We start from the raw sequence: 22,683 nt of genomic DNA on the forward strand, positions 1-22,683 counted from the left end.
ATTATGGAATATTACTGTGTCATAAGAAATGATGAATATGAATAATACAGGGAAACATGGAAAGACACATATGAACAAATACCAAATGAAAAACTAAGAAAATAGTATATACAAAGACTACAAAAAATATAGAGAACAACAAAAATTTAAGGCTGAATCCTGTATAGGAACTCAGCATGGCCCTGAAGAAGAGATGTGAGAATGTCCTCCCTCCCTCTCTTTGCAGAGAGAGGGAGCTGTAGGTGTGGAGCTCAGCATACATGTTCAGACTCAAGGAACCACTGGTTCTACTGAACACTTTTTCCCTTTTCTTCTTTCTTCTGTTATTTTTAAAAATAGTTTTCTACATATGGGAGGTGATGTAAAAACAAAAGATTAACAAAAAAAATTTAAAAGAAACTGTTCAATTACCCAACTTTTTCATCTGGTCCAACCAACTTCTTTTATAATGAGAAGACTAAGGCCCAGAGATGAGGAGCCTACTTGGGGTTAGAAAGTCAGTCATTCTTAGGCCCCTGCAGTATCATTTAAACTAATATACTATTAGCAATAGTATGTGAGGTAGAATTCATCTCTTTACTTCAGAGTTGTTATTCCTTGGATTTGAAATGTCATCTGGGACCCCTACATGGATGTCTACCAGGTAAGGTAGACTGGAATTCAGGAAAGAAATTAAGGTGGGATATACAGATTTGATACCTCCCTCCTGGAAAGTTCTCCCTGAGGGCTAACCTAAGTACTTCTTAATAGAAACCCACTTTCCTCAGGACTAGGGTCAAGAAAGAGGCTGCTAATAATGCAAGGATCTAAGACAACTTCAAACGACTCATGTCTGAAAATGCTATCTACATTCAGAAAAAAGAACTAGGATCTAAATGCAGATGGAAGCGTACTATCTTGGGTTTTTTTTTGGGGGGGGGGGTTCTTCTTTCTCATGGCTTCTCTCATTGGTTCTAATTCTTCTTTACAACATGACTAATGTGAAAATGTTTAATATGAATGTATATGTAGAGCCTGTATCAGATTGCATACTGTGTTGGGGGGAGGGGAGGGATGGGGAGAAAACACGGAACTCAAAATTTTATGGAAGTGAATGGTGAAAATGAAAAAAAAAAATTTTAAACAATAAAAATAAGGGGGTGGTAGAAAGCATAAGAGAAGAAAATTTTGAAAAACCATTTATACAGGTTTCATTTATTGTGTAACAGATTTAAAATCTGTTAGTAATTACATTATTTTCCAAATAAACACACAAAATGTAAGTTAAAAAAAGAGAGGCTGCTAAGGCTACAACAACTAGGTGGTTCTGAGAAATGTTCTATTTGTATCATTTTTACTCCTCCCTTTATTCCAGCTTATCCCCAACACAGACAGACAGACACACACACACCCCTACCTCTAGCTGGACTCCTGGCCTGACTGTCCGCCCATTATTAGGGAGTTGCTGATAGGCAAGGCAGAGGCATAGCTGTCCATCTAGTTCATACAGACCAGCAGGGCCATTCAGCACTTTGGTAACTGTACCCTAAAGAGAGGGCAGGTGGTTTAGTCAGACTTTTCTCACTTCTTCTGCTCCGTGCTTCCTTAATGAACTCAGCTGTCATATCCTTCTCCATACCCTGCTCCCCCCAGAGACACAAGCATCCTGCCATCCTGGACCCACCAAGTTTCTGCCTCTCCAGCCCTCTGGCTCCTTCCTTTCTCACCTGGTATGACAACATCCTGACTGTCCTGGTGGAGTTACAGTGCTGCTGGGAGCTGCTAGGTACAGGGAGTGGGTTAGGGACAGTCTCTGAAACAAGTTCTTCCACATTAAACTCCTGTATATGCTCAGGATCTAGGGACATCAAGTCAGAAGAGGGGGTAGTTGTCCAGATACGACGAGAAAACCCACGGATTGTAGATATCTGCAGATTTGTCAGCACGTATGAACAGTTGGGCCGAAGAGCATGGTGCCACACCAACTGGTTAGGGATCTGGGGAGGGCAAGACAGCTCTCAATGGAGTTTCCCCCTTGCTAGAAGCACCACCTCACCAGATATTGAACCAAGTGCTCCCACCCTCTAGTCATAACCACCTCACCACCTGTCAGATCGATTTCTTCTCCCATACTTACTGGAACAGCTCTAGTGTCTCTACCCACTCTAACCATGACACTCTATTTGAGTGTCATGAGGGAATCCAGCTCTCACCAAAATACTGACCCTGTACTGTCTCTGCCGCCCCACTTTCCAACCCTATTAATACCCTAATCATCTACTTTCTCAGCCCCTATTCCCAATCCAGATCAGAAAACTAAAAGACAGAACCAACTAATGCCATCTAATTCATCATGTGTAATTAAAGGACTTGAGTTCAAATTATGCCTCTGCTATATACTACAAAGTCATTTTTGGAGGGTTGGGGGGAAGGCAAGGCAACTGGGGTTAAGTGACTCGCCCAAGGTCACATGGCTAGTAGTAAATGTGTCAAGTGTCTGAGGCTGCATTTAAACTTAGGTCCTCCTGATGCCAGGGCTGGTGCTCGATTCACTGTGCCACCTAGCTGCCCCTACAAAGTCATTCTGAGGCTTAAATGACATAATGTATATGAAGTGATTTACAAAATTTAAAGTTATATTAAGATATCAATTGTTATTATTCCTATCCATGACTTTAGGCAAATTACTTAATCTTCCTGGGTTTCAATTTCCTAACCTATAAAATGTAGGGATTGGATTAGATAAGCTCCAGTGTAAAGAGAGTGTTCTAAATCTTTCAATTTTAGATCCAATGGAAATGATATCTAACAATCCATTCCTTTCATTCTTTCCATTCATTTTAGCATTTTTCTGTACCTGCACAATGACAGGCATGGGAGCGGTGGTGGATGAGGGGCCTCCCAGTGACAAGATGAAGTAAGTCTTTTGGTGGGTCTTTACCAGCGTACTTAATCGTACCAGCTGTCCTGCCACATGTAGCTGCTGCCTTCGAAACTTACTTCTGAAAGGGGAAGGAGGAGAGGGAGGGAAGCCAGTCATCATTTTATTGCCCCCATCCTTTCTTTCAGTAGAATAGTCTCTACTCCCCCTTATTGCCAGGTGGCGATATTTCCCAGACCATTCTCCCTAACCCCACTTAAGCCACATGATCTCAACCTTTACAGTATTTATACTCCCCCTCCCCTCAGAAGAGTGTATTTCAGCTTCCCTAGCCCCACACCTTTCAGGGTGGTGTAGACCTCATCCTTCCCTCCCTTTTGTTGTAGAGTCTCCTGTTCCAAAACACACGACTCTCACAGTGGTGGCTCCTCTGCCAAGTGGGGAAGAACTACCTGTGCTGGAGCAGTTGGGATGCCATCTCTGGGCACAGAACTCTTATGGGGGTTTCAGGGCCATGGTTGAGGATCAGAGGCAACACAGGCACTGGGGGGCACCACAGCTCCAAATGCCCGCTTCCCAAGGATCTCTGTTGCCAGGCAGGGGGGATATAACTCCAACTAGGGAAAAGGAAGAGGTGGCCCAGCCATGAAAGGTCAAGGTCCAAGAGCTAGGAAAGTCAAAGCAAAATTAAAAGTCAACAGGGATCCAGACATTCTTCCCTTCCAACAGAGATCCAAATACCCCACCACCCAGAAATCCTTAGGCATCTGGCTTTCTACCAAAGGTCCAGCTCACCTCACAGCCCAGTGCCCCACTGTTGTCCTTCACATAGAGGCTTCCATCCCTGTAGTCTGGATCCAAATCCCCTGGCAGGTCACTCAGTATCCCTAGTAGTAGCAGCCTCTCCCTTGGTAGGGGAACTGTATTCCGGGCAGTTTTGTTAGCCCAAGTCTGGTACTCAGTACTGCTCCAAGCTAGATGGCTACAGCATGGGAGGTGCTGATGGGACTTAAGCTCCTGCACAGAGACAAAACTGTGAAGAAAGGGGGTCAGACTCCTCCTCCCAAAACCAACACTTAAGATTACCACAAAGTCATCCCCATTCCATAATGCTACTCCTCCCCACCCCCACCCCTGCCAGGACAAACCAGGGCCTTAAAATGAGACTGAGGGAACTGGGCTTCTTTACTTGACAGAAGGGGGCAGCTAATTTAGGAGGGACAGAATTTAAATCTGGCCTCAGATGCTTACTAGCTATATGACCCTGGGCAAGTCACTTGAACCTCTTGGCCTGTTTCCTCATCTGTAAAATGAGCAAACCACTACAGTATCTTTGTCAAGAAAACCCCAAATGGGGTCACAAAGAGTGAGACACAACTGAACGACAACTTGACAGAAGAGGACAGAGCCTAGGGTCAGAATGAACAGAGCTGACAGAAAGTAAAGGGAAGGAACCAAGGAAGTAGAGGACCAAGAAGCTCTGTCCAATGCACTCTTTTCCTGCTTTGCTTCCAAAGAGGGTAAAAGTTCAACGTAAACTGAACCAGTGAAGGGGGAAAGGCTGCCTTTCTCTGCTCTCCCTTGTATCTCTGTGACCCTGAGAAATGGGCTTGATGTGTTTGTCTTGTTCCATTTCATTTGTTGTAGGTGTGAGGACCAGGGAGTGGGCAGTGGAATCCCCAGTAAACCTGGAATCAAGCCATGGAGACCTTGGAGCCAAGATTCCAGGTTGGATTTTGCAGCTAGCCAGTCTGCCAAGGAAGCCCTGAGAAGGCACTAGAGCCCAAGGAGGCTCCAGATTTGGAAGTTTACAAAGGAAGATCTTTCCTTTGCCCATAATAATTATACACATGTGCATTATTATACTTATGTACATGCCATTTTCGTGGTCTAAACTGTACTTTATAAAGGCACTGAGCTAAGCTATAAAGGCCCTCCCCTCCTTTCTTCCCCTCTCTGAAATATGAGGTGTGTGTGTCAACAAGCATGGGTTTTGCCCCATGTATTGAGGAGTATGTTTTATATTTGTCATTATGCTTTTGAAAGAAATAATCCTTTGTAAAAGCTAAAAACAAACAAACAAAACATCAAGTTGAAGCCAGGAGGATAAAAATATAAAAAAAAAACACAGGAAGATAAAATATAATTAAGAGTGACAAATATGGGGCGGCCAGGTAGCACAGTGAATAAGAGCATGGCCCCAGAGTTGGGATGACCTGGGGATCAAATCTGGGCTCAGATACTTAGCACCACACCCAGAAATAACTGGCCATGTAACCTTGAGAAAGTTACTTAACCCCAATTGCTTTAAAAAAAAAAAGTGACAAATATGAGGGAGATAAATACAGAAAGAATTATGTGTGAAAAGAGGAGAAAGTGGGGCGGCTAGGTAGCACAGTGAACACCCACACAAAAGAACTAGTCATGTAACCTTGGGCAAGTTACTTAAGCCCAACTGCCCTCCAAAAGGAAAAAAAAAAAAGTAAAGAAGTTGAAGTTGCCTGGTTGGACTTTGCCAATATAATAAAAATGACACTACCAAAATTAATTTATAGTTTAATGCTATACTAATCAAACTATCAAAGTGATACCTTACAAAACTTACTAAAATAATGACAAAATTTATTTGGAAAAAATGAAAGATACAAAAGAGATCAAAAAACCTATTTTCTAAAATGGAATTCATCTCTGAAAAATGTTTAAGACTGATCCCTAAATAATGTATTTTACATGGAGGAGTGGAAGAAGTGGGGATCAGATGAACCTGAAATGGACAAAAGAGGATTGAACTCCCAAGAAATTGGAGCACAATTTTTATGTGTATGTGTGTTCAACCCTCTCCTCCATGAGCCATTAGCATCCCCAGCTCTGCCTCAGCTCTGCCCAGCCCACATCTGGGTCATCCTCCATACTTTTTAATGTATATGTAGGAAGCAGTGCAGCTCAGTAGAAAGAAAATGAATCTGGACTTAGAGTAGCTAAGTATGACAATAAAGAAAAATCTGGACTGGAAGTTGGGAAGATTGACATTCAAATCCTGCCTCAGACATTTACTACCTATATGACCCTAGGCAAGTCACTTAATACCTCTGGACCTCGGTTTCCTTATCTGTAAAATCAGGAGATTGGACTTGATGTCTTCTAAGGAGTCTTTCAGCTGTAAATCCATGATGCCATGATTTATGTGACCTTGGTCTCTAGGACTGTTTTCTGGACCAGGATTATTTCAATTTATATTTCTCTTTCTACTATTTGCAGGACTTCATATGATCTGGGGCATTCTTTTACATGGTGTTAATGGTTTGCAATTCTTTTTCATATCCTTTGACCACTTATTTATCGTGTAATGCCTTATCTATTGTTTACACATCTTATCAGGGAAATCTGATACAAGGATTTTTTTCCCACTTGAATACTTATTAGTTTTGTTTGTAAAAAGCTTTTCAGTTTCATATTATCAAAGTTATCTATTTTATCTTTTGTAATTGCCTCTATCCCTTGTTTGCTTAAGAGATCTGCTAAACAAGTTGTAGTATATTAATATGATTAAATACTACTATGTTGTAAGAAAGAAAGAAGGCGATGGTATCAGAAAAATCACAACCTATATGAACTGATACAAAGCAAAGTGAGCAGACCCGATTTGTAACGATTTACACAATAAGAGCAATACTATGATCAACTGTGAAAGACTTGGTAACTCTAACTAATACAATAAGCCACCACAGTTCTAAAGGACTCAAAATGAAAAATGTTCTCCACCTCTAGATAAAGAATTGATGGATTTAAGAGTGCTGACTGAAGCATATTTTCCCCTTCTTTTTCTTTCTTTTTTTTTTTTCTGTAACAGGACTAATGGGAAAATGTTTGTCATGACTTCCTATGTTTAATGGTTACAGCATTTCTTGCCTTCTCAATGGTTGGGGGAGGGATTGGAGGGAGAAAACTTATAACTAAAAATAAGAATAAAATTGAATAAAAAAAATACATCTCCTACCCATAGCTGTGAGCAGTATATGATCGGCTTCTCTTTTCTTTTTATTGTATGATCTTTAGTGATAGGGTTTGACCAGATGGTCTCCAAGGTCTTTCCACCTCTAATTTTGTGATTCTATGAACTATGTACTCCGCCCCCACACTACAGACTAAGCTCCTTTGAGATTGGAAATATCTTTTGCCTTTGGATCCCAATTTTTATCCATGAAGGCAGGCAGGGCCTATCTTTGTATCCCCAGAAACTGGTTAAACAACACAATGCATCACACCTAGTAGCAACCAATTAATGTGTTATCATAACCAATAATGTATAATCAAAGGAATTTATTTAGCTCTGCCTCCTGCTACAAAAGAAGGTGTGCATGGGACAGAAATGACAGCAAAGTGGGAAAGGGAAAGGAAAAACAGTTCAAAGGAGTGAAAAGGAGATAAAAATGGAGAAATGGAAAACAAAGATTCCACAGCAAGTACTAAGAGTTCCTCAAGCAGTCACTTTGGGTGCTCCTCAATATTCTGTCTGAAAACCAATTTAAACATTTCAGGTTTTTAATAAACATATATAACCCAAATGAAAACCTCTCTGACCCTTAAATTAAAAAGCCTAGTGTCTAGACATGAATTCAGCAAAGGTTTATTAAGCACCAGCTACATGCTAGGCATGGTGCTAGAAACCCAAAGACAAAAATGAAAACAGTTCCTGCCCTCAAGGAGTTCTGATCATTTCTTATCAGATGATATTATTAATCAACTTCCATAAAAAGTATGTACTAGAATTTGGCTCTTAATCTGGAAAAATGAAGACTAAGATGGAAATCAAAGTATGAAACAGATCCATAGAGGATGAGCACAGAGTTTTCTAATAAATTCCAGAATACTAGAAATAGTGGTAAGGGGGAAGTTACCCTTCTTGGTGATGGTCAGATGAAGTTTTAAGTCAGTGTTAAAGGACTACTATTTTACACAATAGAGACTTAATGAAATAGAGTTTATGAAAGTCTTACAGAAAGCAATATAGGCAGACTAAAAATAAAAAAAGGATTTGAATATTTTAGATATGTGATAGGTGACAGACTCATCATTATTGTTTTAAAATTTTATTTTAGGCCAATAAAAAAAAGATTACTTCAGTAAAGACAGAATAATGAGTAAATAAATGGCAAACTAAACTCTGAGTTTAGTTTGGGGCAGGATTGGGGAGTTTTTTTGTTTTTTTTAATTTTCAGTTCCAAAATCTCTACTTCCCTCCACCCTTCCCTACCCACTGAAAAGGCAAGAAAAACAATACCCATTATATGTATAAAGTCACACAAATCATATGTCCACATTAGCCACATTGCAAAAATTTTTTAAAAGAAAAATAAAGAGAAAAAATGCCTCAATGCACCAGTATTGGTTTAAAATTATAATAATAATATATAGCTCACAGCAATAAAGAATCAGGCTATTTCTCCCTCAGAAGGGGGGATTTAAAACAAAGAAAACATTTGAATATGTAATTGAAAAAGAATCAGATTACAACAAATGAATATTACCTCCATAAAAAACAATTAGTAGGTATAGAGAAAAGAATTAAGACGACAAAAGCTTCTCTCAACTCATCCTAAAGAAAAAAAATATTAAAAATACCCACACAAGTGGTAAGATCATATGAAATTTCTGAACTGTATCAAGCCTAACATTGCTTTAACTTGTGTAGTATCAAATATCACCCAATTCATCCATCAATCTTGAAAACAGTTAGAATATGCTATTCTTCCTGCAAGATTTCAGTCAGATCACACAGTTTCTAGAACATTAGCACTGGATTTCTGTTCATTAGTGGAAGGAAAGACAAAAGTCTTCACTGTGTCTTATGTGTCTTAGAGGATGCTGTGTCAGACAATTACCATGCTGTCCTTCCTTAACATTACCATCCAGGACTGGTTTACATTCAGTAGAGAGGGCCATTCCAGAACTCATGGTCTATATCTTGCTGCTGGACCCAGATGGCTCCGGAGGAGAAAGTGAGGCTGGTCATTAGTCTCTTACCTAAATCCACCTGCATGTCATGGCATCACCTCCCTAAAGTCAGGGTTCACTTTGAGAAGGAAGGACAAACAACAACCTCTGTGAGTAATAGGAGCTGCCCCACTGAGAGCCCAACTAGAACCAGCTAGCTGGGCAACACAGCTCCCTGGCTCCTTCTCTTTCCCCCTCCCTCCTTTCTTTTTCTTTCTTTTCCTTCCCTCTGTCTATATAGGATATCATACCCTTACCTCTGGGTGCTGAGTTCAGAGGAATGTAATTTTTGAAACTTTGAAAGACAGCCTGGGGTTTACAGGCTAGATTTTCTTCTTAAGTACCAAGCCTTAAACCCAAAGCACTTCAGTTCTCATGGATCAGTGAACAACAGGTCCCAGGCAAGGCCCCACTGGGTCACTGTTTGGGCCCTGATTGGCTCATAGTAACTGTTTCTGTTTTGGCCATAAACCTGGTCTTCCCCTCCCAGACTGATCTTTTTTTTGGACTAGGAGAAAAGTGGCCTCATTTCTTATCTAGCCTAAATCACTGAATGGGCATTGCCTCAGGCAAACAGAGACAGGTTATAGACCTCAGCTTCAAAAGGCCAAGGGCTTCCACTTCATCCAGGAGGATCTCCAGGCATCCTGATCTATATCCTGCCACTGGCCCCAGATGGCTCCAGAGGAGAAAGTAAGGCTGGTCATTAGTCTCTCACCTAAATCCAACTGCAAGTCATGGCATCACCTCCCTGATGTTAGAGTACTTTTTGAGAATGAAGAATAAACAATAAGGACATCCAGTAGAGCTGTGAGCTACAGACTCCTCCAGGGCTAGGATGGTATTCTGACACAGTATAAGTAGTAAGCAAACATATACCGACCGAATTAGCAATTTATCTTGCATATGTTATTATTTTTCAAAACTATGTATTTCAAATACTAGAATTAATAAATAAAATACAAAGTAATTACTTAATTCATTGTAGTTTTTTGCTATTTATTTTTTTCTCCAACAGTGGATACTAATAAAAGCTAATGTGTGCTGGGGAAGAGAAAGAGGTTCCTGAAAACCATTTTTCAAGTTCAAGAAATGCTAGATTTAGTGATGAAAGGGACCTTAGACAATGATATAGTTAGCGCCCTGTTTTACAGATGAGGAAGTGGGGCTCAGGGACCTGCCTGAGGCCACACTGAGAGAAAGCAACAACATATCTTGGGCCAGGTCCTCTCACTCTGCTCCTGGTGCTCTAGTCCTTACCTCTGAAAAAATGGAAAACTACTGCCCTGCTTCCATTCAGGTTGCAAAGAAAAGAGTTATTTTATACCTGAAAAATATGACCCCACACCTACCAATAACTTGGAGGATTTTCTGCTTACTAGTTTCAGCTATAGTTTCAGACCATGCCTAAACTAGAGAAGTAGGAAATCAGAAAGCCAGATGACCAGTTTACTCTCACATCGGAAATGCCAAGAGTAGGGGCTTCTCTAACAACTGCTGGCTACAAGGATGAAGCTTTAACATTATGAACCTTGACGTGGAATATCAGACCTGTCCACCTGCAAAAATAATGCATTTATTTGGTTACTTTTATTTTATAATAAAAAAAGAAGAGACAGTAAATCACTTCCCCAAAAATATGGTTTTATAAATCCAAGCAGGGACCAGATCAAAAAGCAGCTTTCAGGAAATAGATAAGAATTTGACAATCAATCCACAAGTATTTATTAAGCAACTACTCTGTGCCAGGGACTACTGGGTATACAAATAAGAAGAAAAATAAAGGGAGAAAGAGAGAAAAGATAAAGAGGGACAAAGAAAAAAACTGATATGAAAGTATAAAAGAAAAAAGAACCTCCCTGATGGTGTTGAGATGGAGGGAAGAAAATAGCACATAGCACTGGCTGGCCAGGATGAGTAAACCTGTGAAAGGGTTTGTTGGATGGATGAGATGCCTGTTATGAGCTGGACATGGATAGGATGGGAAGGTAAGAAAGTCAAGCCACCCAAGGAGAGGGCTAGACTACTGTGAGACAGCAACCAAAATTTAGGGGTGACAGCATGCAGAGACTAGGCAATTCAGAAGTGCTCTGGCTGATTAGAGCTGTCTACACTTATTGCTTCCACTTGTCTAACCACTTTCTCAACCTTCTGTGATCTAGCTTCCAACCTCATGATTGAATTAAAACTGCTCCTTTCTCCAATGTTCCTAATGATCTTTGAATAACCAAATCTGATGGCCTTTTCTAGATCCTCATTCTTTTCAACCTCTCTGCAGCGACACTGTTGACAAGCCTCTCATTCTGGACCTCTCCCTTTCATGACTCATCATCTCTCTTGGTTGCCTTCCTACTTGTATGACCAATCCCTTTCAGTCTCCCTTGCTGCTTCGTCATCTGTATCACCTCCTCTAACTGTGGGCATCCCACGACTCTGTCCTGGGTCCTCTCTCATTCTACATTCTTTTACTTGGTGACCTCATCAGTCCCGTTGGGTTTAATTATTATCTTTATGCAAATGATTCACAAAAATCTATCTATCCAGTCTTTGTCTCTATCCTGAGAGACAAATTAGATGTCCTACAGGCACTTTAAACTCAACATGTCCCAAACAAAACTTAATATCATTTTCCCAAAACTCTCCCCTCTTCTAAACTTCCTTATTCCTGTGAAGAACACCACCATCTTTCTTGGTTTGCAAGTTGGTATGCAAACCAGGTCTTTCTGGCTTTAAGGCAAGCTTTCTTTATTTCATGCTTCCATCTGTTCTTTATCTTAATTGGATAGAATGCTCTCATTTGTCAGATGTGGAAACTGAATCTAAATAGGGTAAGTGGTTTAATGAGGTTACAAAACTATTGTCTGAGGTAGAATTTGAATCCAAAAGAAAGTAAATATTTTTTACTGAACCAAGCTATTATTTGAATCAATTAATCAATAAACATTTATTAAGGGCCTGCTACTTTTCAAGTAGTCTGTTAGACTTTAGGGATACAGAGACAAAAATCTAACAATGCTTGTCTTCTAGGACCTTACAATCCAGCCAAGAAAGACAACATGGACATATATAGATATAACAAAGGAGAGAGCACACAGCTAAAGAGAAAAGACTTGAGAATACATCCAGCCTCAGATACTCACTAGCTGTGTGATCCTAGACAAGTCACTTAACCTGCTTGGTTTTAATTTCCTCATCTGTAAGATGGAGATAATAACAGTATCTACCTCCCAGGATTGTCATGAAGATAAAATGAAGTCATATTTATAAAGCATTCTGCAAATCTTAAAGTCCTATATAAATGCTAACTATTACACAAAATCGGCACAATGTTATGGGGATGACATTAGCTGCAAGGGGGAGATCAGGAAAGGCTTCATGTGGAAAGTGGTACTTTAACCAAACTTTGAAGGAAACAATGATTCTAAGAGACAGAGATGGGGGGAAGGCTATTCCAGGCACGAAGGATAGCCAGTACAAAAGCCATGTGACCTTGGGTAAATCTCTGAACTTCTTTGAATCTCCTCAGTTTCCTCATACATGAAATGGCATCAGTTATATGTGTTTTTGTGAGGATCAAAGATAATGGATGCAAAAGTACCATGAAAATTATAAAGCAGAATGAAAAACTGAGGTACTATTAGTAGGTGGTTCTAGGCCTTGTGCCAGACCTGGAGTCAAGAAGACCTAATTCCAAACCTAGCCTCAAACACTTACCAAGCTGTGTGACTTTGGGAAGTCATTTAACCTTGGTTTGCCTAAATTTTCTCATCTTTTTTGTGACCTCCCAGATTGGTTTTGAGGATCAAGTGAGATTGTAAAGCACTGAGCACAGTGCTTGGCACATAGTAAGCACTCTATAAATGTGTTTCCCTGGGTAAGTCACTTAACTCTCTAGGCCTTAGTTTCCTCATCTGTAAAATGAGTTGAAGAAGGAAATGGCAAATCACTCTAGTATCCTTGCCAAGAAAACCCCGAATGGGGTCACAGAATGGGATACAAATGAACAACAACAAAACCAACAACAAATGTTAGCTAGTGCTAATAACTAATAATAATAAGCAGTATTTTTAACATGTGTATAGAACCCAGCTGTCCCTTTTCTCCTCTTCATTTGTAACCCACATACCCCCCCCCCCAAAAAAAAGTCCTTTTCTTCAGGGTACAGAAACTCCTGGTGGAGAGTAATTGTACTCTGATCTTCACTTCCCTTGGGTCATCCCTTGCCAGACTTTTCCCACTTCCTCCTGCCTCAACTCTGGTTCCTTACCTGTAGCTGAGGGGCAGGCTGAGCCCTCCGGTTCCTCCTGAGGATGCCCAGGTAGCCTTCACACAGTTAACCACTGCCTCTACCAATTGGATACAAGGGTCTTCGCTGGTTGGACTTAGGTTCTTCTGGATAAAGGAATGGACCACCTGCAGCCAAGCTTGCTCCTAGGGGGTATGAAAACGGGAAGAACTTAGGTAAGCTATACTTCCTCCAACCAAGGAATTTACAGTGGGTAAGAGTCAGTGGAGAACAGAAGGCCCCAAAAGTCACTAACCTATGCCAACAATACCCCCTACTAGGACTATACCCCAAAGAGATTTTTAAAAAATAAATAAAAGGAAAAGGACTTATATGTATAAAAATATTTATTGCAACTGTTTCCATCAATAGGAGAATGGCTGAACAAATTATAGTATATAAATGTGTCTATATGTATAATGTATATATGTGTTTATATATAAAATGTATATGCATACATATATACATATACATACACATATGGTACATAAATGAAATATTTGTGAAGTACTAAGGCACAGTGCCTGATAAGTACTTTAATAAATGTTTGTTCCCTTCCTTTTCTCCTTCCCCATGGATTTTACTGTGCAGTAAGAAATGATAAAAGGAATAGTGAGCTGATGCAGAATCAAGTGAGCAGACCCAGAACAATTTACATTGCAACACTGTAAAAGTAAACAACTTTGAAAGATTTAAGAACTAGGATTGAAGCAATGATCAACCATGACTCCAGAAGACCAATGAAGTATGCTACCCACCCACTGAGAGGTAATGACAAGATATAGGATGAGACATTCATTTCTGGACATGATTGATTTAGGAATTTTTTTTTGATGGACTTCAAATGTTACAAAACTTTTATTTTTCATTTTGGGAGAGAATAATGTAGAGAAAAGGAGTCTAACAATATGACTTAACCTTCCAAAAAAAAAATAACAGAATGGAAAGTCAGAGAGAATCATAAAAAGCAGGATACCTTTGAAAGTCACATGTTGAATTTATTATATACTTATATATATATATATATATATAGTCTATAATAAGTCTATCTACATAAGTCTATATACTTATATATATATAGTCTATAAAGTAAGACTCATAGTTTAATTTCTTTCCTGTTCCACATTATTTAGGGCAATGCTGATTCAAATTGGTGTTTTAAGTTTAGTTCAGAATAAAAAGAAAATAAAGTGGAAAAAAGGGAAGAAAAGAAAAGGTGTTCGGAGAAGCAGCACAGCATTACAGTCCTTGCTGCCTAATTTCATTAATTAGGGTCAGTCATAGTGTCCTAGTGAGGAGCTGGGAAAGAATGGAGTCTGAGTTTTCATCAATATAAAGAACTCACAGTGGGGAAACTCCTCCCATCAATACATAATAACATCTCTTCAACTTGTCTAGGATCATGAAACTCAAGCTGGAAGGGACCTCAGAAGTCACCTAGTCTAACTCCCTTATTTTACAGATGAGAATAGACTCGGAAATGAGATACGTCTTTCCTGAGGTGACACAGATAGTGAGCAGCAGAACCAAGATTCAAACCCAGATCTTCATTTCAATCAATGCTTTCCCCACTACACCAAACTCCTGCACTTGGGTTAACACTGGGTGAAAGGGTGCTATTAGCTCCACAGGAACGATCTGAGTTTTGTCTGGAGGGTTCAAAATTCAAACTATAAAAAGTTTAATTTTTTTAGGCACCTGAGACTATAACAGGGAACTGGAATATGGGGCTTAAGTGAGGCAAAACAAAATTAACAAGGTAGGAAGCACTGGGTTGGTCATGACAGTGGTTGGGAACCATCAGCCTCAAAGTTTTTTTTTTTTTAAAAGCAATTGGGGTTAAGTAACTTGCTCAAGGTTACACGGCCAGTTATTTTGTGTGGGTGTTAAGTATCTGAGGCCGGAACCGATCCTGGGTCTCCTGATTCCAGGGCGGCGTTCTTACCGTGCCACCTGGCCACCCCCTGAAAGTATCTATTAATGGACAGCCTCTCAAAATGTGGAGTTTACATAGCTTGGCATAGTGGAGAGAGATAACCAGAGAGACTGAAAGACCTAGGTTTAAGTCCCACCTCTGACATATAATGATTGGGTAACCTTGGGTATGTCATTTAACCTATGAGAGCCTCAGTTTCCTTATCTGTAAAATCAGGGAATTGGACTGGATGGTCTCTGAAGTCCTTCCCAACTCTAGATGTACAGAGAAGAAGCTGCTGATCCACAGGGGTAAAAGCAGTTTCCTCACACTGCAGTCCCCTACACTGATGAAGCCACAGGATCTATTCCTTCTCATCTTACAGATGAGACCCAGATGGGTTAAGTACCCAAGGTCACAGGCAGTAAAAAGCAAAAGCCAGATTATATGATAGCTTTATTAAGTGAATTTAGCCTCCTCAGTGAAATCCACAGCAATGAAAAAGACAATGAAAACCCATACCAAAAACTCCCCAGTGGATAAAAAGTACACAGTTGACTATGACACGTATGAGAACACTGATTTGTCTAAAGAAAATTCCAAGCTTGAATCCAACTACATGGTGGGAGTGAGGAGACTATCTCATTTTACCAACAACAACTTCCATGAGATAGTGAGTCTTAGTGAGTCTCTGGAATGACACTGAGTCAGTCAGTCAATAGGCATTTAAGAACTACCTACTGTGTGCCAGGCACTGTGCTAAGTGCCAGGGATACAAAGAAAAGGTAAAAGCCAGACACTGATCTCAAGGGACTCATAGTCTAATGGGAGACATGCAAAAAATTATGGACAAACAAGTCATATACTGGATAAATTGGAAATAATCAACCAAAGGTGAGTTTTTTTCTGGAATTTGAACAAAGTCAGGAAAACAAGGAGAGCATTCCAGGCGTGGGGAGGAGCAGGGATGGGACAGCAAGTGAAAATACCCTGAGTTAAGAGATTGAATATAAGGAGTAAGAGGACTAAAGGGGAGGGTTGGGGTGAGCCCAGAGGCTTTGAATGTCAGAGAATTTTATATTTGATCTAAAGGCGATTGAGAGCCAGTGGAATTTGTTGCATGGGGGGTGATAGGGTGAGAGTGATGTGTTCCGATCTATGATTTAGGAAGATCACTTTCACATCCAAATAGAGGAAAGACCGCAATGGGGAAAAATTTGTAGCAAGGAAACCAAACAGTAGGCTATTACATTAGTCCAGGTATGAGATTATGAGGGCCCAAACCAGGGTACCAGCAGTGTTTGAGGAAAGAGGAGGGCATATTTGAGAGATTCTGACAAGGTAGAAATGACAGGACTTTGCAGCAAAATGACGATGAAGGGTGAGTTGAGGATAACACCTAGGTTATGAACCTGAGAAAGCAGGAGGATGGCCTTGACCTCTACAGTAATGTGGAAGGTAAGAACTGGGAGAGTTTAGGGCTAAAGATAATGAGTCCAGTTTTGTACTTGTTAAATAAGATATCTAGGGAGCATCCAGTTGTCTACCAGGTAGCTGGAGATGTGAGAATGGAGGTCAGCAGAAAGGTTGCGGCTGGATAAGCAGATTTGAGAATCATGATCATAGAGATGACAACTGAATCCATGACAGTGATGAGGTAGTATGAAGGAAGAGAAGAGTAGGTCATATATTAGAAAAATGGGAGACAAGGTAGTCAGGGGTGATGGGACAGCCCAAGTGTCACACCAACATCCATGCATAGTAAAAGAGTCAGAGGATGGCTTCTAGTAGGTTGAGGCCTACATGGAAAGAACACTGGATCTTGATTAAGAAGACATGGGTTCAAATTCCAGTTCTGTTACTTGCTACCTCTGGGATTCAGCTTTCTTATCTGCAAAATGTGAGGATGAGACAAGATAACATGTCAGGTCTGTTCCTGTTCTAAATCTATGACCCTATGATCTTAAATCACAGAAGGTATATAGAGGGTGTGATTCGGAACCTGGTCAACAGAAGATTTAAAATGATGATGAATTTGTTCTAGCTTTCAAGATATCTCCATAAACAAGGTATGGATATTCCCATGAAACTTTTGTATCTTTATGGGTTCTACCATTGCTCAGGATATTTGTTGGCCCCACTGACAACACACTGAGGATGATTGGGTGATGGCCGGAATATCTGAGCTGAACCACTGGGCTTGGCCTTACAAGAGGGCAAAAACAGAGCTACAGAAAAGGAAGAAACTACCCTGAGACACAAATTATCATAATTAATCTTTAATGTGATGGGCCAAATGTGTTGTCCATCTTGTATAAGGAAACTTCTTCAAAGCAAAAGGAACTGCTTTGTATCATGGTCCTCTTTGGCAGTCTGCTCAAGCCTATGACCCTTTCTCAAAATAATGTTCTTAAATGTATAAAATGCATAGTATTACAAAGGAAACCAATTATGTTAAATTGAAGATGTGATTTTTTTTTTCCCCTTCCATTTCACAGACCCTTGAAATCTATCCAAGGACCAAGTTAAGAACCACTAACCTTGGGCAGCTAGGTGGCACAGTGAGAGCACTGGCCCTGGAGTCAGGAGGACAAATTCAGCCTCAGACACAACATAGACAGACAGACAGACACACACACACACACACACACACACACACACACACTAGCCATATGACCTTGGGCAAGTCACTTAACCCCAATTGCCCTATCCTCCCCCCTCCAAAAAAAAAAAAAGAACCACTAACCTAATGTTAACACAAGTAGTAAGTATAAGTGAGAAGATATCTTGACTATGGATCCCAGTGCTCTTTTCATTCTACTACACAGACTCTCTCATTTTCAAATAAAGGTACCCAAGCCCAGAGGGTTGCCCAAGGTAACATAGAAACTAAATGCAAGACTTTGGAACTGAACCTCAGGACCCCAAATCCAGTACTCTCTCTCTGGCCAACACATTGTTTCATCCTTTAACCACTTAAACTGTCCAGCACTGGAAAAGGATATGGACAAGAACTGCACAGGATAAAAGAGGATTCTGTTTGCTCTGCTAAGTATCCTCATGGAAAGGACAAAATAAAAATGGCCAATGAGAGAGCAGCTGTTTCTATCTCCACAATATCTTTTTTAAAGCTTCCCTTCTCTCCACTCCAATAGCCAGTAACACCTCACACAAGGCCTACTAAAGTAGTAGCCTTCTGGAAGTTGGTCTCCTTGCCTCAAGTAGAGACTTGGGTTCATTTCAGTTAATTCTCCCCTAGGTGTCAAAATAATCTTCCTAAAAAGCCCAAATCTAAGCAGGTCACACTCCCCACTCAAACTCCAGTGGTTCCCTATTATCTCCAGGATCAAATGAACATTTTTTTCTTTGGCTTTTAAAAGTCTTTTACTATTCAATTGTGTCCCCCTAGCTGACTGCTTCTTACTTTTCCAGTTTTCAAATATTTTACTCCCCACATAGTCTAAGATCCAGTGACAATGGAGCTTCTAGTTAGTTGGGTGTCCTGACCCATATCTGGAACTCTCCTTCCTTACCTCTGCCTCCTGGCTCCCTTCAAAACTCACCTCAAATCCTGCAAATGACCACTTTCTGAAGGAGGTCTCTTCCAAACCCATCCCGCTTTCCCCCTTCCACTTACACTGTATATATCTTGTATGTACACGACTATTTGCATGTTATCTCTCTCATTAGAATGTGAGCTCTTTGAGGTCATGAACCCTGCTTCTGCCTTTGTTTCCTCCATTGCTCAATATGGTGCCTGGCACATAGTGCCAGCACACTTCTAAATGCCTACTGACAACTTCCTCATGGATTCTATCTCAAAGTCTGGAGAATGTGGTTCCCTTCAGGTACTAGTTGGTCTCTCTGGTGACTAAGGTCTTTTCCATCTGTGGGTAGGTGTCACTGATGACAGATCACACAAATCCATGTCCTCCAGAGGCAATTAACAAATGTTAACTGAATTCAATTGGAAGACCTCATTCTTACAGAAGTTAAAAAAAATTTTTCCCCAATTATATGTAAAAAACAATTTTTAACATTTTTTAAAAGCCTTTTCTCCTTCCCTCCCTGATACTGTAAGCAATCTGATATAGGTTATACATGAGCAGAAATTTTTAATAACGGCTAGTATTTATATAGCGCTTTTAAGGTTTGCAAAACTTTACAAACATGTCATTTGATCCATGCAGTACCTGGGGCAATGGGGGTGATATGATTAGATTATGAACTGCTTTTTGGGGTCACGGGCTGTCTTTTGCCTCTTCTTGCATCTCCAGAGCTTAGCTCAGTGCCTGACATGTAGTAGGCGCTTGGTAAGTGTTTACTGATAGATTGATTACACTTATTTTTCAGGCGAAGAAATTGAGGGAGGCAAAGGTTAGGCGACTTGCCCAGGGTCACACAGCTTGAGACAGAATTCGAACTCGGGTTTTCCCGACTCCAGGCGCAGCAGCACTCTATGCACTAGCAGACCCTAGCTGTCTAGCTGGGCCAAGCAGCCTCTGCCCAAGGACTTCTTCGGGCCAGGCGTGGTTCCAGTTCCTTCCCATACACTCAAAGACCTGATCAGTGTATGAGCGGGGGAGGGGTGGAAAGGAAAGAGACACCAGGAGACGTGGAAGGGAAAGGCTACGAGGAGAAAAGAGTGAGTTAGACGGGCGGGAAGAGAACACTCACTGAGCCCGAAGAGCCGACTTCTTCCACAGCCATCACCGCTGGCTCCAATTACGGTTTGTGGAAGGAAGTTTGCCGCGAGAAGAGCCCGGCGCTCAAGCGCCTTCACAGTCCTTGGTCTCTCTCCCGCTCTCTCAAAGGGAAGGGGCGGGGCATATACAAATGAGGGGATCGGGATGTAATTCGGTTGGAGGGATGCAGAAACTCGCGGCCCAACCCTCTCCGCCCTTTCTGACGTCACGTCCATTGGAGCCTGCCTCCTTCCATCCTGAGTGCTGGCAGTTTTTTGGTTATTGGCTAATGCTGGTATCTGCGCGTGTCAGAGTCTCTGACGGTATCACCCGCCCTCCAGCTTCTGCGCCTGCTCAGCCCTCGCCGCAGCCCTAGCATGTCGATTCTGTTCTCACCCGTTTCCGTCTGTAGTTTTGCGTGCCGTTCTCATACACCTCCCAACGTCCCCTTCTGTACAGGGATATTGGAATTAGGGAATGGATCTGTGGGCCGGGGGATTCTTTCCCAAAAGAAATAGGAACAATCCAACTCAGTCAAGTAATCCATTAAGCACCCAGTCCTGGGCCCAGGGGCTAGAGAATTGAGACTGAGTAAGAAAGTTCAAATTTGGCCTCAGACATTTTCTAGCTATGTGACCCTGAGCAAGTCACTTACCTGACCTGTAAGATGAGGGTATGATAATTGCACCTACCTCTCAGGCTTGTGGTGAAGATAAAATGAGATCATTGCAAAGTGTGTCAACTTGAATTTTATAATGGAGTTAGTACAACAAAATGGAGGTCTTTAATGGGGGCAAGTGACTTGCAGTTTGGGGTACGACACAGCAAATGTTGGTGATGGGGTACCTGGGGTCTAAATCAATTTGTAAAACCAGTTTGTACAATTGTAACTGCAATTTGTATTGTAAAATTGTAATCTGTAAAATCCCTTTCCCAGCCTCAAACTCTGCCCCTTCCCCCTATCCGAACTCTTGCTTAGGCAACAACTTGTAACTCCTTTGTTCTTACTTAATCTCTTCATGTCTCCTCCATTCTGGCCCAAATACTCCTTTGTTCTTGCCTCATGTCTCCTCCTGTCTGGCCCAAATCTCATCTAAACTATCTATGCACTAAAGTCACAAGTTCCTCTCAGTCAGCTCTAACCTTTATCTCTATGCACTGAGGTCCCTTCCCTCCATCAGGTCAGCCCTGAAAATGGCAGCCCTACCCTTTAAAAGTAAAAGCATGTACCCCTCTCACTCGCACTTCCCCTAAGGACTCATGCCTGCTTCTAGGAAGCATAAAAATTAACTACAACTCTCACTCCGATTAAGCCTGAATTCTTTCCAGATGCTATTGGAGGTTTTCTGGTCTTAGATAAGATCAGAGTTCCTGCTGAACCTATTGGGAGCTATCCCTCATCATTGGGGTACCCAAGGTGAGAGCTGGAAATAGCATTTATATATGGCAGAGAGGATGACTAGGCCTCAGGAGGGAGGGGTTAGGTATTTCTCGATTTCACTAGCTAAGTTGTTTTGCATAACAAGCAAAAGTCCCTCAAGAAAGGTTGAGAATCTGAAAAGGGGAGAAGTTTGCAATGTCTGATCAGTCCCAGGCAATTCATTGCCCTGGGAACCAAAACCTGGTCAGCTCCTGGTCAGTTCTCAGTCAACTGTGTTTATCAAGGGCTCTTCAAATGTTAGAAGGCTATATAAGTGCTAGCTATTATTACTCTATAACTCTCTTAGTAATCTCATCAGGTTCCATAGCTTTAACTCTCTTGTCAATGCAGATGATTCCCAATCTATAGATCAAGCACAGTCTCTTACCCCCCAAGCTTCAATCTCTGAACATTTGCTTGCTGGGCTTATCAAACTAAGATGTCCAGGAAACATCTTAAAAATGTCTAAAATGGAACTCATCTTTTCCCCAAACAACCCTCCCTTCTTTGACCTTCTCTATTACTGTCAAAGGCACCACTATCCTATCAGTTTCCATATCCTGGACTCCTCATTCTCCCTCCTTTGACATATCCAAGCGCTTGTGAGGAGATCAGGGTATATTTTGGGGTACAAGATCAATTCTGAAAGAATTTGCTCAGGCCTTCTACAGATCAAGTAAAGGGGTTTAATGGGGGGGTGATACACCAAGCAGGTTCCCCTGCCCCTTAAGGGAAAGCCCAGCTTAAGGGAGATGGTAGTGATGGGAATGGTATCTGAACCACTACAAGGAATAGCCCCTGGACTTTCCTATGTGGTCCAGGTTCCTGGTGTTCACCTGGAGCACCCAATCCTTCTGGGTCCTTCTGTTGAGGTCAGGGAATCATAAAATGTTGAGGTTTAAGGTTTAGGGGGTGCACAAGACCCCAAAATACCAATACGCCAGGTCCTGCCAAATGAATTAAACTCAAATCTTCTCTCAGCCAAAGTAAAACAAAGTTTACTAGAGATTTGCCATAATGGGTAGACTCTTACAGAGCCTTAGTATCTATGATGCTTGTATTGGACAAGGGGGCCAGAATAATCTGACATGGAAGGAGTCTGCCCTAGATAATTCTCAGCTCTTGAGGAGGCAAGATGGAGTTTATATACAGAAAGATTATGGGAGGGTTCTAGAGGAGGAGTTTGAGGAGGATCTTAGAGGAGGAGTCAAATGAGGTCAGACTCCAGAGATGAGAGATTAAGGGTGGGAAATAGCTGGAGGCTACCTGGAGATGACAGACAATGGAGGGCTAGGCTAGTTTAAGGGTAACAGATAACAGATTTGGGCATAGATATCTTGGGAGGATCAAGGGTGTGGAGTAGCTGGACAATGGAGATCTAGGCTAATAATGGAGATTTGGGCCAAGTTATAATGAAAGGCTTTATGGCCTCAGGCAAATGCCTCAAGTGGGAAGATTCAAGGAGAGTTTAAGGGCGTTCCCAGAGCCTGTATCCCATTCAGAAGATTCAATCAGAGTTCAAGG

At 41.2% G+C, this 22,683-nt stretch overlaps 1 protein-coding gene across 4 annotated transcripts in view; it reads right to left on the reverse strand.

The window, feature by feature from the left end:
- The window catches only part of CTC1 (CST telomere replication complex component 1), a 48,645-nt gene extending 28,753 nt beyond the window's left edge, over positions 1–19,892 (reverse strand). For 3 of the 4 annotated variants that reach the window (XM_069104119.1, XM_069104118.1, XM_069104121.1), the window contains exons 1-7: positions 19,732–19,892; positions 13,122–13,285; positions 3,656–3,893; positions 3,313–3,527; positions 2,837–2,981; positions 1,707–1,976; positions 1,397–1,525 (exon numbers count right to left, since the gene is read on the reverse strand). In XM_069104119.1, the coding sequence (XP_068960220.1) occupies positions 1,397–1,525; positions 1,707–1,976; positions 2,837–2,981; positions 3,313–3,527; positions 3,656–3,893; positions 13,122–13,285; positions 19,732–19,764 (1,194 nt within the window). In that variant the 5' untranslated portion in view covers positions 19,765–19,892. Of the gene's footprint in view, positions 1–1,396; positions 1,526–1,706; positions 1,977–2,836; positions 2,982–3,312; positions 3,528–3,655; positions 3,894–13,121; positions 13,286–19,731 lie in introns of those variants that run through there. The other variant, XM_069104120.1, reaches the window with a different exon arrangement.
- Between the last annotated feature and the right edge of the window lie 2,791 nt (positions 19,893–22,683).

This window comes from Petaurus breviceps, unplaced genomic scaffold, assembly GCF_028583685.1.
Source record: "Petaurus breviceps papuanus isolate PSGF00001 unplaced genomic scaffold, PetGlider_PUasm1.0 673, whole genome shotgun sequence".
NCBI lineage: Eukaryota > Metazoa > Chordata > Mammalia > Diprotodontia > Petauridae > Petaurus > Petaurus breviceps.